A 17,386-nucleotide genomic window follows, 5' to 3' on the forward strand; every position below is an offset into this window, starting at 1 on the left:
AAAGGCAGCAACCGGTCAGTATCTCTCCTCAACAGGCTCCCTCAGCTCAAAACAGTGTGACTCAAGTTCATCCACCTGCTGAGATGAGTGAGAGTTCTGAGCGTACGACAGACTCTGATTCTGCTTCTATTGGCGACAGCTTTCATTTATCTCAAGTAAGTGGTAGTTCTCCAGTAAGCATTCAACCAGTTCAAGCTTCTGACAACAACACACATACAATGGTGACCAAAGGTAAAGCAGGAATAACCAATTTCCTCCGCGATATCGCGGGGGGTCTGAGTCCTAGTAAAGGAGAAAATAATCTCTATAACGAGCAATTCTATGTATATTACTTTGCACAAAACATATGCACAATCTTCTCGGTTTCGAGAAAAGGAGACGGGTTCGAAACATATCTCTCGGTTTCGCTTGGTGGTGACAAAATCCTATAATTTGATTAATTTCTCGGAATAAAGATCTCAACTGTCCTGGGCAACCAATCATAGAATTATTTTTTAATTAACGTGCGGTTAAAAAAAAAATCTAAATTGTATTTTTTTGTATATTCAACCCATTCGTGGGAATGCTAAATTCGATCAATAATTAATTTTTGCCACATGTAATAGAAAATGCAAAGCTAAAATGGATTCAGATCTGAAACTTTAACGCCGCTAGTTGCTCTCTGAGTCATCTCCCACCCTTTCTTTATTAATAGCTTACCAACTGCTTCTCTAAGTCCCACCACAGTACACAATAATGAACTCTTACTCTTTCACTCTCTTCATCTTTGCCGCCATTATCTTTCTCCGGTGTTCAAGTTCGACCAAAGCTGCCACTTGTCACCCTGATGATGAGGCGGGTCTTTTAGCTTTCAAATCGGGTATAACCCAAGATCCTTTGGGCCATCTGAACTCGTGGAAGAAAGGTACTGATTGCTGCTCATGGGTGGCTGTTACTTGCACTAGGGGCAATCGCGTCACTGAACTAAACCTAGACGGATCTAGCGTTCTTGGCGGAATCTTTCTCTCTGGCACTATCTCCCCGTTGTTGACCAAACTTCAACACCTTGAGGTGATTTCCTTAATCTCTTTTCGAAAGATGACTGGCTCTTTTCCTCTGTTTCTTTTTCGATTACCAAAGCTAAGGTACCTTAACATCATGAATAATCATCTCCCCGGTCCACTTCCAGCCAACATCGGCACGCTACACCAGTTGGAAGACCTAATTCTCGAGGGAAACCAGTTCACTGGTCAGATCCCGAGTTCCATATCCAATTTGACTAGGTTATTTCGGCTCAATCTTGGCGGCAACCGCCTCTCTGGCACCATCTCAGATATATTTAAACCCATGACGAACCTCCAACATCTTGATCTCTCCCGCAACGGATTCTCCGGGAAACTTCCTCCATCGTTTTCATCGCTTGCACCGACCCTCAAATATCTCGATCTGAGCCAGAACAATCTCTCGGGAACGATTCCGGACTATTTATCAAGATTCGAGACGCTTTCCACATTGGTTCTCTCCAAGAATCAGTACTCGGGGGTTGTGCCAACGAGTTTCGCTAATTTAACCAGTATTTACTATCTCGATCTCTCCCACAATCTCTTAACCGGTCCATTCCATGCCTTGAAGAGTAGCATCGGCTATCTTGATCTATCGTACAACCAATTTAACCTGAAAACCATTCCGGAATGGGTGACCTCGTCGACGAGTTTGTACTCACTAAAGTTGGCTAAATGCAGTATCAAGATGAACTTAAGCGATTGGAGGCCAGTGAAGACCAAATTGTTCAATAACATCGATCTGTCCGAAAACGAGTTCTCAGGGAGTCCAACATGGTTCCTAAACAAGACGGAGGATCTATTGGAGTTCCAGGCGTCGGGAAACAAACTCCAATTTGACATGGGGAAGTTGAGTTTCGCAAAGTCACTTAGAATCTTGGACCTATCAAGGAACTTGGTATTTGGGAAGGTGCCATGGACAGTGGCTAAACTGAAGAAACTAAATTTGAGTCAAAACCATCTTTGTGGAAAGCTTCCGGTGACAAAGTTCCCAGCTAGCGCGTTTGCGGGTAACGATTGTCTTTGTGGCTCTCCACTTTCTCCTTGTAAAGCTTAGCGGCAATATATCTATAGGTTGGCATTTAGATTTACTTGTGACAACTAATAAGATTTGAATTAATAAAAATAATGTAACTCTTAGATACGAAGGAGCTCCATTACAACTTGACAAGGGCATGTGTTAGTGAAAAGTAAATGTTCGGAAAATATCCTCTCACTGTCGGAAGAGAGCTGTTGAGCGGCTAAGTCGTGAAGAGCTGGTCGAGAGAGCTTTCTAGATCTAAAAAAGAAAAAGCCTTTTGAACATTGGTTTAAAAATTGTTTCAGGAAATGAATCATAGGAAATAAATCGATTAGAGCATTGTAGAGATTATACGACTATTGCTTAAAAAAAACAAACGTCTTTTTTTTTTTTGAACAAAGAAACAAACCAACGTCTTAAATTCTAAACTCCCACTAAAACAACTTGACCAACAACCTCTTTAATACTCTGGTAACAAACCGCGCCTCAAATCGTGTTGCTTGTGTTCTACGCAATACACATTGAATAACTATTAGATCAAATATTTATTGAACAAAAAATCGCTGCTTAATTTAATCATTAAGTATTATCTAACCAGTATATAACAATTAATAAGCAACGGTAGATATTACGGATTGAAGTATACAAGAGTGCTTACAAATATCACTTGATTAGGAACGCTTACCAATGTCATGTGGTCAAGTCTCTTTAGTTTGTTGAGATCGAGATTTACATTGATATCAGATCTCTTTACTTTGTTACGGTCTAAATTCACATAGAACTCATATCTCTTGTGTATATAACTAAACACATGCATAAGTAATAGGTATTACCGACAGAGAGTTGTTTAAGCCTGTCATGGGAATTATAAAATGATTATTGCCATGCAGTAATTACGGAAACCACTAACTATTGCCACATGCAAAGAGGTCAGTCAAAACCGTCAACTTTATTTTATGTAAAGAAGAACAAAAATGAAATCAGATCTGGAGTCGATCGACGACACTCTCCCTCTATTAATAGCTCTCAGTTACTTCTCTCAATAAACACAACACAATGAACTCTTGTTCCTTCCCTCTCTTCATCTTTATTGCCGTCTTTATCTTTTTCCGGTGTTTAAGTTCCACGGGAGCTGCCACATGTCATCCTGATGACGAGGCAGGTCTTTTAGCTTTCAAATCAGGTATAACCCAAGATCCTTTGGGTATTCTCAGCTCCTGGAAGAAAAGTACTGACTGCTGCTCTTGGTATGGTGTCTTTTGCCTCCCTGTTAACCCCGGCAACCGCGTCACCATACTGGCACTAGATGGAAATACAGATTCTGGCAAAACTTTTCTCTCCGGCACTATCTCGCCGTTGCTAGCTAAGCTCCAGCACCTCAACGAGATTCGCCTCACCGATCTTCGAAAGATCACTGGATCTTTTCCCCAATTCCTTTTCAAATTACCAAAGCTAAAGATTGTTTACTTAGAGAATAACCGTCTCTCTGGTCCCCTTCCGGACAACATCGGTGCATTAAGTAAGTTGGAAACTTTTAGTCTGGAGGGAAACCGGTTCACCGGTTCGATCCCAAGTTCGATATCTAATTTTACTAGATTACTCCAACTCAAACTCAACGGTAACCGCTTTTCTGGCATCATCCCTGATATATTCAAATCCATGCGACAACTCCATTATCTCGATCTCTCCCAGAACAGAATCTCTGGAAAACTTCCTTCATCGATTGCATCTCTTGCACCGACTCTTTGGGCTCTTGAGGTGGGCCAGAACAATCTATCGGGGACTATCCCAGACTATTTATCGAGATTCGAGCTCTTGTCATTAAATCTCTCCAGGAATTGCTACACAGGTGTCGTGCCGATGAGTTTCACCAATCTTACTAGACTTTACAATCTCGATCTCTCCCACAATCATCTAACTGGTCCACTCCCTGTCATGAACTCCTCAGACATAGAATATCTACATCTCTCGTACAACCGATTTCACCTTAAAGCAATTCCCAAATGGGTGACCTCGTCGAGGCTCATGTACTCGTTGAAGCTTGCAAAATGCGGGATCAAGATGAGCTTAGACCATTGGACGCCATACAGCTTTTCGTACAATCACATGGATTTGTCAGAAAACAAAATCTCAGGGAGTCCAGCAAGGTTTTTGAACAAGATGGCTTTTTTGACTGAGTTCCACGCAGCGGGGAACAAACTTCGATTCGACTTGGGGAAACAGAATTTTGGGATCTTCTTGAAAACCCTGGATCTGTCAAGGAACTTGGTATTTGGGAACGTACCCGCGACGCTGATCAGATTGCAGACATTGAACTTGAGTCAAAATCATCTTTGCGGAAAGCTTCCAGTAACAAAGTTCCCGGCCAGCGCGTTTGCCGATAATAATTGTCTTTGCGGCTTTCCACTTTATCCGTGTAAAGCTTAGGGGCAATAAAACTACATTTTTGTATTTGGATTTACTGTAACACGTAGCTAGCTCCAAATAAAATTTGTATGACTTAAGTAATTTAAAGATGCCAATAAGCTCCATTACAACTATATTTTTTTTACCAAAAAAAAAAAAACAAAAACTATATTCCATGCATTCGCTATGTTTGTACAAAACGAGGATCTGAATGCATTTGTAAGGTCACCAAATAGTCTTTCTGAGAAACAGGAAGCGAAGAAGTGATCCAAAACGACCAAGTTGGTGATTCTAGTGCCTAAAAATGAATTTCGGTGTTAGTTTTCGCGATGAACCTTCATTAATGCTAAGTTGCGTTGATGACATAAATGTACCAACCATTCGAGCCTTCGAGCTCCACTGAGCCGGGAAAGTTTTTACATTTATCTTTTAGTCAATATTATTGACCTGGAAAAAAAAGACATAAAATAGCGTAACTATCGTTGTTGTAAATTTTGGAATAAAAATATTACCTCAACATGATAGAAAATGATTATAGCTTGAGTAGTAGTATTCTAATACAAATGCTCCGATTCATGTAACGTTGGCTTGCATTAATGATGCATAAATAATGCATGTGTTATTCTCAAGTGTCCTTAAAATTGGTCAACGAAACCGAGTGACTAGAACCATTATTTCGTTTTTTTCTTAAGATACATGCGTATATAAAACGAGTTCTCAGGGACTCCTAAACAAGACAGAGGATCTATAGGAGTTCCACGCATCCGAAAACAAACTCCAATTCGTCATGGGGAAGTTGAGTTTCCCATAGTCGCTTAAAATCTTAGACCTAGTGTACAAGTAAAACCCACACAGTAAATTTAAGAAGTAAAAGGGGGAAAACAAAATGTTGTTCAGGAAAAAAAAACAAGTTTCTTTATTGATCTCAAAGCAAAATTCGACAATTATACAAAAAATTTCTAATTAGATCTAAGAAAAGGAAAAGCCTTTTGAACTATTTATCTAAAAAACCCTAGTTTACGAATAGTTTGACCTTTTTCTTTTGCCAATGAAAGAAAGAATGTGTATGAATTAAAGAGTAAGGTCCGATAGGCCCAGTAAAAAAGCCCACAAAAGCCCTTAATCCAATATATTCACATTCCACTGCTCACAAGTCACCACTACTTCCCGTCCTCTTCTCTCCAGTCACTGTTTCCGAAGCCCTAACGTTTTCAAGGTCGCCGATTCATCACCAAAGGAGGCGTTTTTACACTATTCCCGTTCAACACATGGCGGAGGAAGATGTTGTCGCTATCCCCGTGCAGCCATCTGACCACAAGCGCAAGCTTGAGAATCTTGAATCGGAGATCCTCGAACAACATCCCGGCTCGATTGATCATGAAGTTTCTGTAGATGATGGCAAAAACCCATCTGATTATTGTCAGCCGAAGCGACCTAAGCTTGACGATGAAGCTGCTGATGGTTTAGGTATCTCTAATTCCTTTCAAAGTATGGATTTTGGTGGATGCATAACGAAAAGATTCCACATTTGTTCTTAATTCGTTTAGTATGAAACTTGAATTCTCATTGGTCTTTGTTGAGGCATTGTGATGTAGGTGTTGAGAAAGCTCTAGAAAGTGGTGAGGAGAGGCTTGAGGAGGAGGGAACTGTGAAATCCATTGCGCAGAAAGATGAGAACAAAGATGGTAAATCTCTAATTGAGGAAGTTCAGGAGCCCCTTCACGCTGAGGAATCTGAAAATAAGGAGGAGGATGTAGATGTTAACGGTGAGTCTGAGGATAACCAACCAGCTTCTGATGAGGCTGCAACTTCCCAGGAAGTTTCTGTTGAAGAAAGTAAGGACGTGAACATTAGTGAGGAAATGAATGATGTAGTTGCTCAGAAAGAAGTTGAAAACGGAAGCAAGGCAGTTAATGATGGCAATGAAAGTAAGGAAGCTAATGCTGGTGGCGAGAGTAAGCAATTGAATGGCAGTGGTTCTCATGAAGAAAGTAAAGAAGTAAATGGTGACAGTTCTCATAAGGAGGTTGATGATACCCAGTCCACCACTCGTCGAATAGATGTTCCGAGTTCGAAGGTGACTTGATTTGGTTTTCCTTTTGACTCTTATGTGAGTAAGTCTTACTGAGTTTTTTTTTTCACATATGTGCACTCGTCATACTTGACAGGTTGGTACACTTATTGGTAAAGGTGGGGAGATGGTAAGGTATCTTCAGGTCAATTCTGGTGCTAAAATCCAAATCCGGAGGGATGCAGAGGCTGATCCAAGTTCAGCTTTAAGACCGGTGGAGATAATTGGAACTGTTGCTTGTATCGAGAAAGCAGAGAAGCTTATCAATGCAGTCATAGCAGAGGTTTGAAGTTTTCTTTGACACTAGTGTTGGTTTTTTTTTTTTTTTAACAATTTGTTTGTTGTCTTTTCTAAGAGTTGGCTACTTTTTTTCTTCTGCTGCAATCCCAGGCTGAAGCAGGAGGTGTACCTGCCCTTGCTGCAAGGGGTGTCCCAGAACAGATGGAGATTAAAGTTCCAAATGATAAGGTAGACCCTGGTAGTTTTTCTGCTTGGCCAACTTTAAGTGATACCTAATCCATCTTGACCGACAGGTTGGTGTGATTATTGGCCGAGGTGGGGAGACTATCAAGAACATGCAGACTAAGTCGAGAGCACGCATCCAGGTGATTACTTCTATTTAATCTTGAATGTATGGAGAGTACAGAGAAAGATTGTTACAATATTGCTTCTTACGTGTAACAGCTGACTAAAATAGTTTTCATATAGTTAATACCACAAAGTGAAGGTGATGGGTCTAAGGAGAGAACTGTTCGTATTTCTGGTGATAAAAGGCAGATTGATATAGCCACAGCTTTGATAAAGGATGTTATGTACCAGGTTTGTCTTCTGATGTTATTTCTCTGAACTATGTCATTGCTTTTAGTTTTTGCACCCATGTAAATTGAAGCATGTGAGTGTTTAACTGCTTTTTTTCATTAATCTTGGTGCACGTTATGTCTGGTATACCGAGATGTTCGATAATTATATCCTGATGTTTGTTTTGGCTTAATCGTCACCAATGCAACTACATAATCAATAGAGGTGATAAATCTGTGTTTTCGTGTTCGTGCTATCTGTTTGCTAATGTTCTCGTTTATGCAATCTATGTAAAACTAGCTAGTTATCTATGATCAACTATAGGTCATTTTAAGCTGATTGACATTCGATTTATGTTTTTGGGGCTTAGTCATTTTGATTGTGGATTATTTTACTGTTTTACTGCTTTAAGCATATGCAAAAGCTCTGCTGTCTTAGTTTGGAAGTTCAGTGCAAATCTATGCAGGCTCCCCTGATTTAGTGAATAGCTGCATATTCATGTCCTAATGGAGTACTTGGTTCATGCTGCTGAAATTAGAAGGATAGCTTGAGAAAATATGTAAATATTGTAAGAGAGATGATCATTTTCTCCTGTTAAGAAGATCATATGTTCCATCCTCGATGTCACTTGCCATGATATTTAAAATTAAAGGTCTCGATCTCGAATTGGTGTTGGCTTTAAAAATGCAGATGTGGCTATTACCTTTCAATTGGGGGTCAGCATTGCCTTGTTGGTGTACAATAGACATCACCCAGGTCTACGGATGAAGGTATTTGGCAGTTCTCATTCACGCTTGCAGGTTCTAGTAGTCGGTAAGGCTGCTTTTGTTCTTTGAAAACTTCAGGACCTTAGTGTGAGCATGGATATATTACAGTACCGCTGTGTAAATCTAGCAGCAAGACTTTCATGGCCTATGGCGCTTGCTCTTATTTGATTAACGACATTGAAGAGAATCTAGAATATATATGTCAACCGCCAAGTTTGCAATGTGAACAGAACTTTTTTTTAGTACTCCTGCTACAACCAAGTGCATAAAAATTGTGTTAGGTATGCTCAGATGATAATGGAATTACTTAAGGGGAGCCTGGAGACCTTTGTGCTTACTGTTAATGATCAGCTCTAGTATGATTTCAAGCATGTACTGCAGTTTTAGGCTAGGTACTAAGTTGAGGCCAAACTTTATGTTCAGCTTTAAACAACTTGGAATGCTATTGACAGCGGAATTATATGCAGAGTTACCACTTTTACTGCATTTGATAATTTTTGGCCCATGTCATGGTTGCGAATACCATCTGCATATGATCTGTTTGATGAAATTCTTTGCTGTCTTGCTATAATATTAGTCATATCCTCTTTTTCGAATATTTTGTCAACTTAGAGATTTTATTGTTTGGCATTTTTAAGTTAAAGATTTAATAACATTGCTTTCTTTCTGTCAGTTGTGTGATATGTTATGTCCACTTTGTTTTTCGTTGAAAGAGGTTTCATTGTTGTATGTTTTGTAGGATGGAAGACCATCGCCCTATTCTGGTGGTTTTAACCAGTCGGCTTACCAACCTCGAGGACCAGGTGGTCCACCTCAATGGGGTTCGCGTGGTCCTCATGGACCACATTCAATGCCATACAATTACCACCATGGTGGACCGTACCCGTCTCAAGGCTCACATTTCAGACCTCCCAATTCTGGCGGCTATCCTCCACAACATATGCCTCCTAGAAGTGGATATGGTTCTGGTTGGGAACAAAGACCTCCACATTCTGGTCCATATGATTATTACGGTAGGCAAGGAGGTCAAAACCCAGGCCCTGTGCCCTCCCATGGTGCTCCTTACTCCCAGGCAGGTGCTCAGCAGACTTATGGGCAGATGTATGATCAGCCACACTATGATAATCCTCCTATGCAGCAATCTTATGGAGGATATGGAGGCTCCCAACAGGGATATCCATCAGTAGGTGGTCAGCACCAAATGCAGCAGCCAAGTAGACCTTACGGGATGCAAGGATCAGCCGAACAAGGATATGGGCCTCCAAGGCCAGCAGCACCTCCTGGTGATGTGCCTTACCAAGGTTCAACTCCCGCAGCACCATCATATGGTTCAACACCAGCAGCACCGTCATATGGTTCAACTCCCGCAGCACCATCGTATGGTTCAAACATGGCTCCACAACAGCAATATGGATATGCATCAAGTGTGCCTGCTCAGCAAACTTATCCTTCATACAGCTCTGCGGCACCATCTGATGGTTATAATGGTACACAACCACCAGCAAATGCCCCAGCTTATGAGCAGCACGTTGCTCAGCCAGCTTCTGGTGCGCAACAAACTTCAGTTGGGTATGGGCAAGTACCTCCAATCGGTGGTTATAGTTCGTATCCCTCCACACAGCCGGCTTATGGTAATGCCCCGACTCAGAGCAATGGAAACTATGGATACACTGGCTCTCAATATCCTAGCTACGGAGGTGGAAACACATCAGCATATGCTGCACCTGCTGGCCAACCCGCTTATTCCCAGACTGCACCTGCTCAGGCAGGCTATGAGCAATCTGCAACTCAATCAGCTGGCTATGCAGCTGCTCCAGGAACAGCGCAGTGATATCGTTGTAGCTCAAATCAGTTCGATGCAGACCAGGCTTATGATGCGGCTCTCCAGAAGATCATAACTAATGCAAGGTTAGTAGACTTGCATTCAGAAACTGCACATCGTGTTTGAGACAGCCTCAGCAGTTCCTCCTGATATGTCTTCTTATAATTGTTGGATCTAAACATGCATGACTCATTCTCCCTTTAGATTTTGCACTGTGATCTGAGTACACCCTAATTCGCTCCTCTTCTGTATCTGTATTGCTGCTATTGCTTAAGGTATTTCTAAGAAGTTGTGATCATTTTTACTGATTCTTGCTTCAGTTTTTTTTTTTTTTTTCTTTAATTTCAGTAGTGCTAGGTTTTGAGAGCCTTGTTACAGGATAATTTCTCTGTGCTGTTTCTCAGGGAAATATATGTTGTCCTTAAAAATGAAATAAATGATCTTGTGCATTTTCTATTGCACAACCAAGACAGAGTAGAAAGTTAATTATTAACATTTGCTTCTGTCTACAATGGTAAAGTAATAATATCCAACAATTGAAATAAACACATAGAAGAGGGTAGCAACAATAGTAAAAGAGACCAAAAATAAGGAATGGATATCTCTGAACAGAACTGGATGTCCTGCGACTCATAGTTAGGTCTTGCCCTGGCTTATAGGCGAATTACCCTGAGGAAGGTCTCGTACGCAGTCTGAAGGCGGTTTCTATGGTCCTTTCCCTTGGTGTTTTTCAGATAGTGAGCCACTTTGATAAACCCAGCGTGTTGTTGAAATAACACAGACGTTGCATCTTCCTCTTGTTGCTTGAGAGATACTTCTTGTTCTCTGTTAGGTTGTGGCATTGTGTGTGCCCATTGTATACCCCATATAGCTAATGGCCTCATGTAACAAAGTGACCTAAACTCATCGTTCGTGGTCCATGCTTCTGGAGTCTGAAATGCGCAGCTGCACCCAAAAAAATATGTTAATTAACATGAAGAATCAACAAAAAGATTCTCAGAAGAGCTTACCCGAGACCACGGTCGGACCAAGCGGCCTCATAGATTCCACTTGCTGTCCTAAAACCTTTATCTGCAAGCCCTTCTTGTATCATACAAGCCGCAACTGAGTATGTAGTCCCGGCCCAAACCTCCCTCGATACCATCGTGCTTGTGTCTACTCGTCCATCAGGTAACATCCCGTTCACAGCACCACGTGTCCCATCTCTCACTCTCATCACATTGAAGTCGTAGACCGTCTCCAATGCTTTCTTTATCCACTCTTCTTTCGCTATCGGCTTCAGTCCACAAGCTCTCGCGTACCTATATACAAAGCACAAAAAACTCAATACTGATTTTTCACTTAAGAGTTCAACTTCTAAACGCAGAACTACTCATGCTCTTTAACACTTACCATTGTCCAGCCAATTGATCAGCCAAGATCGACGAGCTCGAGCCGCTTCGACTATTGTCGTAATTGAAATAAGAACCGTTCCAAAGCTTCTCGTAAACGCTTCTCGCTTTCTCATACTTAGCGTTGAAGTAAACCGCAGCTCCGTTGTCCCCAACTTCACGGGCCAACGCAGATCCGGCCTGAAGAGCTGCGACCCAGAGACCACCGCAGTAAGCGCTAACTCCCGAGCAAGACCATGCGTCATAAGTCTGATCTGGAAACCCTTCGTTCTCAATCATCCCATCTCCGTCTTTATCAAACTGGTCCAAGTAAGCAATGGCTGTGTAAACCGATGGCCAAACCGCTTTCGCAAAGTTCAGGTCACCAGTCGCAACCACATCTCTGTAAACTTGAAGAACAAACTTGGAGTTCAAGTCTTTCCATCTATCCGTGTTGAACAAGTTATAAGCATTAACTTCAAACCAAGGATCGTTCAAACCGATATCATGAGGAACAGCTCCTAGAGCTTTTCTGGTAACAAATTCGCCAGAGCTCATGACCTGTTTCTTGCTGGAATCATGCATCAGAACCGCAGCCGCGAAATCTCTCTGGATACTTAGCTCAAGTTTTGGAAAAAGCATAAGCAATGCGAAAGAAGAGTAGAAATGAACATCATAAGTATTGTACATTAGATATTGAATTCCTTCTAGGTAAAGGAATTGTCCAATGTTCTCTGAGGTGTTCTGAATCATAGTAGTTCCAAGCGCAGCATTTGAGGATAAAGGAGCATGAATCTGTGAGCAGACCGCATCGATTCTTCCCAGGATGTCTAAGGCTATGTCGTTCTGGTCTGGATCAGTATTGTCAGTGGTTGATATACTGAGAGAGATCTTTCTCCTTCCTATACTATCTAAGCTTTGCTTTGGAGGTAAACCATCTACAGCCGAAAAATCGGGTTTTAGAAAATTGAAGTTACAGAAATATATAAACTTGTGGAAGAATCAAATGTCTGTTACCAGTCCACATGGTCCCCCCTGAGTTGAAATAGTATAGTTCGTTGAAGAGAGTTATTCGATACCTGAAAAAGATTTCCGATTACTTTCTTCTACTCAATTTGAATTTGGCAAAGAAGAAAAAGTGTTGAAGAAAAAGTTATTACCACTCAGGAAGTGTTGTGTCAGCAAGAATAGGAGCTTGCCACTCTTCAATCTGAGTTTCCCATTCAGAAAAGTCTAACAACAAGCAAGAACAAAATAGAAAGGAGAAAAGCATCATAATGTGATGATCTCTTTTTTTCTTACTTAAACTAGACTCAATGAACAAGAAATGGAAATTGTTTGCATACTTAAAAGAGCGTCGTGAGCCATTGCTACCGCTGCATTTCCTAAACTTCCGTAGAATCTTGTGTATCGTCTACAAATAGAAACTTTTTAAGTTAGTAAGAAACTTTTATATGCTGAAAATATATATTGGATTTGAAGTCTAATGTGGTCACACACACATACCTATGGTAAGTCTTCTCATCGAATCTAGCCTCGGGACAATCCCAAGAGAGCGAAAATGTGACTGTTCGGTCACAGCCCGGTGGAACTTTCACCTTTGCTGCTATGGCTGCTCCAATGGAAGTTCCAGGTTTTGAAGGAGAGCATGCATTGCTGGTTAACTTGTCGAATGATGCATTCTAAAGAAACGAAAATGTTATAACTAAAGATCTCTCTTCTGACAATAATAGGGAACACTTGCAAAAGATTAGTTTTGAAAAAAACTCTAACCTTTTTAATCTCATCCCACATATCTCCTGCTGTGATTTTGTTAGGAGTAGTGCCCGAAACTATAAAACAAGGACACGAGGAGACACGAACATCCTCTGTTTCTTTTGCCGCAATTGCATAGCTAACTGGTGGGTGTCCATTTGCTGTCCTGCAAGATAAGTTACGGGCATAACAATTCAAACAAATGATCTACACAAAATCTTCCAGTAACCGAACACGAAAACCGAATGCCAAACCAATCAAAGAGTCAGAGAAAATTGTTTTACTTGTGCTGTAAGGCTACTGCATGAACTCCATCTTTTGCCCTAGAAGATTCCATAAAAGAAAGAAGATACATTTCAGAAAAAGAAACCCATAGCAAAATCTGTTGCAGCTTAAGGTGATGAGTCTCTTACTTCATTGTTGAGTTAAAGTGCTGTCCAGTTAATCCAGAGGCTCCTCCCACAGAATTCTAATTAACCAAAGAGACAAATGGGTCAGTTTTGTATCGATAAATATCTTATCGAGTGAAAAAAAATTCAGAAGAAACCAATCTTCTTAAGGTTCTTATAGGAGATTAATTACCTCCCAAGTAAAGAGCAGAGTAACAATTGCTTGTTCTGCTCCAGTATTAGTCACCTGAAACATAACAAAACTAAATCATCTCAGAACAAGTTGTGACCTAAGTTATAATGTTGAGGTAAACGCCGTAGAATATCCATACCGTGAAGTTGAAAACTGAAACCGGAAGACTGCTTTCCTCGTAATTATGAGGTATAAAGGGAGAGACTTGACGAGAAACTATTCTGAGTTCAGGGTCAGGTTCACCTATTCATCAAGTAAAACCACTTTCATAACCTTTATAAATCAAGAATGTACAATAGATTCATCCGTAATAAACATGGTTAGAGATGTTTAGGACGAATATTATACCATCATAGACGGTCCAAGACCTCGGATAAAGAGCATGGTAGGTAGATTTTTCCCCTGTCATGTTCCAGTCCCAAGACTCAATTCCTATATTTGGAACTTGGCCTTTGCATAAATAACCTCCATTGTCTCTGTGAAATCATATACAATAACATAATTAATATCATTTGCACATTCACTCTATTTTTTCAACTAGGGATCTGATGAAGACACAAGAAAAATATGGACTTGGCTTACTTAATAACTTGTGGCTTTGATGGGCATAGAACAGTTGAGTGTTTCACGCCGCCAGGACGAGAAACAAAGGCCTATAGTTTTTAACAGATAAAGAAGCATGAGAGGGATACTTCACAAAGACAACAAACACACAGGAATTGGTTTACAATAGAAGAAACCATACAATGTTCATGATTGTTTACTTACAGAGAATTGGTTTGTGAGTATTGGAGCTTCCTCACAAATTTTTGGGAATAGCTTGAACTGCTGAAACTCACCCTTGTAACTCCTTCCAATGCTTCCTGCACTGAAACACGGGGTTTTTTCCCGCGGTTTTTGTGCATTAGAACATTGAAACAGAGGACCTAAAACTCTAGAGCATTGTTACTTTGTGTTTTATGCATTTTGTGAAGCATATGTGGATCCCATACCCAATTCCTCCCAAAGGGACTCCATGATCTCCTGTTATATGGTGTTTTCTGAAGATATCGAAGATCGAAGCCTGCATGATTTGGGAAGTTTTCAATATTTGATGAAGACAAAAAGTCATCAAATGTTTGTGAGCTTTAAAAATAGGTTGTGAAAGATATCTCTCTTACCCTTCCTTTTGCGGCTTCGTCTTTGGTATGACGCCACAATCTGTATCCTAATGGAAACTTTGGAAAAGCCAAAACAGAGAGAGGGAAAGAGGTTTAACTTTTTAATTTCCAAAAAACAGAGCATCTTGACCTAAAAAAGCATAACTTTTACAGCAAGAAAGAGGATTCCTCGTTTAAGAATATGTCTCTTTGATATAAAGAATCTTTAATCAAAAATCAATTTCAGCCAAAGAAACAATGAAATTACCAGATGAAGATGATCTCGTTTACTCAATTTGAACTCAGAAGGGGTCTTTGCTTGACTGTTCAACTTCCTTTCCCATGAAAATGGAGGAAGTTTATCATCTATGACCTATAAAGAGTTTGACCAATGATCAGAAGAAGAAGCTAAATTTCAGAATAGTAATAATGACCATATTGCATCACTGATACGTAATCATGTTTAAATATTTCCACAATCACCAAATCCTTTAATACTCATGGCAATTTTAGAAAATGAGACAGAACATATAGTAATAATTTTTTTATTTCTTGGTTTTTAATGTAATACTCATGGCAATTTTTTTTGTTTGGAGTAACATAATTAGTTTTGATATAGAAAGAAAAAAACATACCATTTGGTTTTGGTCTTCAGGAACGTTTTGCATCTTTGATATAATAAACCTGAGACTTTAAGATATAAAACAAAGAGAGAGACTTAAAAATTAAAGCATAAGGGATTTCTGATATAAGACAAAAGTTGGTGTTTATCTGAATTAATTTCGGTTGCAAAAGTTGTCTTTTGTCAGGAAATCTGGACAGTGACCAAAAAAAAAAAAAAATAGTTCAAAGATTTCTAATCACAGAAGCAATTGCTTCAAGACTAGAAAGGCTAAATCTTTTTCTGTGAATTATGAACATGCATATAGAAGATAAACAGTAAAAACATGAAACAAGCTTGATGCTAATTATAGCCTAATGAGATTATTAAGTAAAGAAAAGGATTATAATTACAATAAAAAAGGTGAGACTTACCCAAAAGGTTTCTCTGTTCAATTCTCCAGAGCAGAGAGAGAGATGTGAATGATGAAGGAAAATGAACGACGAAAAGACAAGTGTCTATAGGTTTTTGTTTGGGTGGGGAAACATAAATAGAAGAAGCAAAAGAAAGAAGAAAAAGAAGACAACATGCGGGCCACACAATAGCTTTGGTTGGTGATTACTAAAACTGCAAAAAAATAAAACTAATAACCTTATCACTAAGGGGTGTTATTGGTTTGTGATTTAAATATAATTTTAATGACTTTAAATGTTATATAAAATTTGTTGTTATTCAATCAAGATTTTTAAAAAAATTGGTGTTATTTATTTAAGATATGTAAAAAGTAATCTAAAATATTCATAAATCTAGAATTATTATTTTTATATAGTCATTAAAAGTTTCGTGTTATTCAATTAAAACAAAATAATCTATGATTGTTAATTAATTAAATTATTGTGTTATTGGTTTATGACTTTCTTCTACACTTTTCTTCACAAAATAAAGTCATGAAAAATATCATCAAAATAGAAAGATTGTTTGGAAAACTTTACAAGATTATGAAAAAAACTAATCAACAAAATTATAAAAAAAACTCTCTAGCAATAGTTTAGAATCTTTCATTTATTTACTTTCTATGATTTTATTAAAGTCATCAAAATTTCTTGTAATAAACCAATAACACCCCTAAAAGTATGTTGCTGTCTAATTGTCATCTTTTAATTTTTTATTAAAAGGCAAATGAATATAACTAAATAATATTTTCGGCAATTATTTTATGAATTTGGAGAAGAATTCCACACTGAATCCACATTTATTTTATTTCATTTTTATAGTTAAGGATTATGTACCAAAATCTCATGGGATTTATAATCTCCATATATTTTTATCAAAAAAAAAAAAAACTATATAATGACTTATGAATCCACTGAAAGTTTTACTTTTGCATACACAAACGTGATAATGACGAAGGAAAGTTATAACTGAAGTGGAAATGATGATCATGATTGATTTGCCTTTCGGTAAAATAAAGAAGTAGGTGCCCAGTTAATAGCTGACCCCGTAAAAGAGTTGGTAAAAAGGATATGGAGCACTATCACTTGTTGGGTTTGTTCGGTTTGTTCCGAAATAAATAGATAGTATAAAATTCATATTTTTAACTTTTATAATTTTTAAGAAAAAATATTATTTGTTATCAAAACTTAGCCAAATACCAACTTCAAATTTAAAATAAATAAAATCTTACAAACTTCGATTTAAACCGAACATAGTAACACAGTGGGGTTCCAATTCTGATGAGTTGAGAAATATTCATGGCTTTTTCGACTTGGAATCCGTATGCGAGTGGGTAGTTGAAGTTACAATAGTACTGTTTTTCATTAAGGGTAGGATTGCGTCTTGTGTTTAACCTATACACGGAATTAGGAATTTGAACCATGTATTGGATGATAGTTATACGAACGGAAAACGAGTGTTCGAAGAAAATACTGTTTGATGTCTCCGTTGAAGTTAAGTAATAAATTTGAACAAAATTTTCTCTTATTCTCTCATTGTTAAGGTGAAAGAAATTTATAAA

The 17,386-nt window shown here is 38.9% G+C and overlaps 4 protein-coding genes across 4 annotated transcripts; 3 read left to right on the plus strand and 1 right to left on the minus strand.

The window, feature by feature from the left end:
* The first annotated feature begins 723 nt into the window (after positions 1-723).
* LOC9327114 (MDIS1-interacting receptor like kinase 1) lies at positions 724-2,519 on the plus strand. The gene has a single exon (XM_002891006.2). The coding sequence runs from the start codon at positions 736-738 to the stop codon at positions 2,095-2,097; it is 1,362 nt and encodes a 453-aa protein (XP_002891052.1). The 5' UTR covers positions 724-735; the 3' UTR covers positions 2,098-2,519.
* Positions 2,520-2,876: 357 nt separating this feature from the next.
* On the plus strand, positions 2,877-4,601 carry LOC9327115 (probable LRR receptor-like serine/threonine-protein kinase IRK). The gene has a single exon (XM_002891007.2). The coding sequence runs from the start codon at positions 3,118-3,120 to the stop codon at positions 4,486-4,488; it is 1,371 nt and encodes a 456-aa protein (XP_002891053.1). The 5' UTR covers positions 2,877-3,117; the 3' UTR covers positions 4,489-4,601.
* A 1,016-nt stretch (positions 4,602-5,617) lies between these two features.
* On the plus strand, positions 5,618-10,235 carry LOC110224701 (far upstream element-binding protein 2). Its single transcript, XM_021011378.1, has 7 exons — positions 5,618-5,934; positions 6,063-6,544; positions 6,636-6,821; positions 6,929-7,006; positions 7,072-7,143; positions 7,247-7,357; positions 8,843-10,235. Exons 1-7 carry the CDS (start codon positions 5,736-5,738, stop codon positions 9,932-9,934), a joined length of 2,220 nt encoding a protein of 739 aa, XP_020867037.1. The 5' UTR covers positions 5,618-5,735; the 3' UTR covers positions 9,935-10,235.
* Positions 10,236-10,395: 160 nt separating this feature from the next.
* LOC9327116 (non-lysosomal glucosylceramidase) lies at positions 10,396-15,960 on the minus strand. The gene is made up of 20 exons (XM_021011377.1): positions 15,807-15,960; positions 15,407-15,461; positions 15,040-15,144; positions 14,793-14,849; positions 14,625-14,695; positions 14,401-14,500; positions 14,215-14,285; positions 13,981-14,108; positions 13,772-13,875; positions 13,633-13,686; positions 13,464-13,519; positions 13,335-13,373; positions 13,069-13,216; positions 12,802-12,977; positions 12,642-12,709; positions 12,456-12,528; positions 12,313-12,374; positions 11,318-12,233; positions 10,936-11,226; positions 10,396-10,870 (listed from the first exon to the last, which is right to left on the minus strand). The coding sequence occupies exons 2-20, from the start codon at positions 15,437-15,439 to the stop codon at positions 10,579-10,581; spliced, it is 2,844 nt and encodes a 947-aa protein (XP_020867036.1). The 5' UTR covers positions 15,440-15,461; positions 15,807-15,960; the 3' UTR covers positions 10,396-10,578.
* Between the last annotated feature and the right edge of the window lie 1,426 nt (positions 15,961-17,386).

This window comes from Arabidopsis lyrata (assembly GCF_000004255.2).
Source record: "Arabidopsis lyrata subsp. lyrata unplaced genomic scaffold ARALYscaffold_1, whole genome shotgun sequence".
NCBI lineage: Eukaryota > Viridiplantae > Streptophyta > Magnoliopsida > Brassicales > Brassicaceae > Arabidopsis > Arabidopsis lyrata.

Coding starts and splice junctions, on each gene's coding strand:
- LOC9327114 (XM_002891006.2), top strand. CDS start 736: ATGAACTCTTACTCTTTCACTCTCTTCATCTTTGCCGCCATTATCTTT.
- LOC9327115 (XM_002891007.2), top strand. CDS start 3,118: ATGAACTCTTGTTCCTTCCCTCTCTTCATCTTTATTGCCGTCTTTATC.
- LOC9327116 (XM_021011377.1), bottom strand. CDS start 15,439: ATGCAAAACGTTCCTGAAGACCAAAACCAAATG. Junction 14,286..14,400: donor TACTCACAAACCAATTCTCT/GTAAGTAAACAA, acceptor TAAAAACTATAG/GCCTTTGTTTCTCGTCCTGG. Junction 13,687..13,771: donor TTTCAGTTTTCAACTTCACG/GTATGGATATTC, acceptor GTTATGTTTCAG/GTGACTAATACTGGAGCAGA.
- LOC110224701 (XM_021011378.1), top strand. CDS start 5,736: ATGGCGGAGGAAGATGTTGTCGCTATCCCCGTGCAGCCATCTGACCAC. Junction 7,007..7,071: donor TTAAAGTTCCAAATGATAAG/GTAGACCCTGGT, acceptor CTTGACCGACAG/GTTGGTGTGATTATTGGCCG. Junction 7,358..8,842: donor TAAAGGATGTTATGTACCAG/GTTTGTCTTCTG, acceptor TATGTTTTGTAG/GATGGAAGACCATCGCCCTA.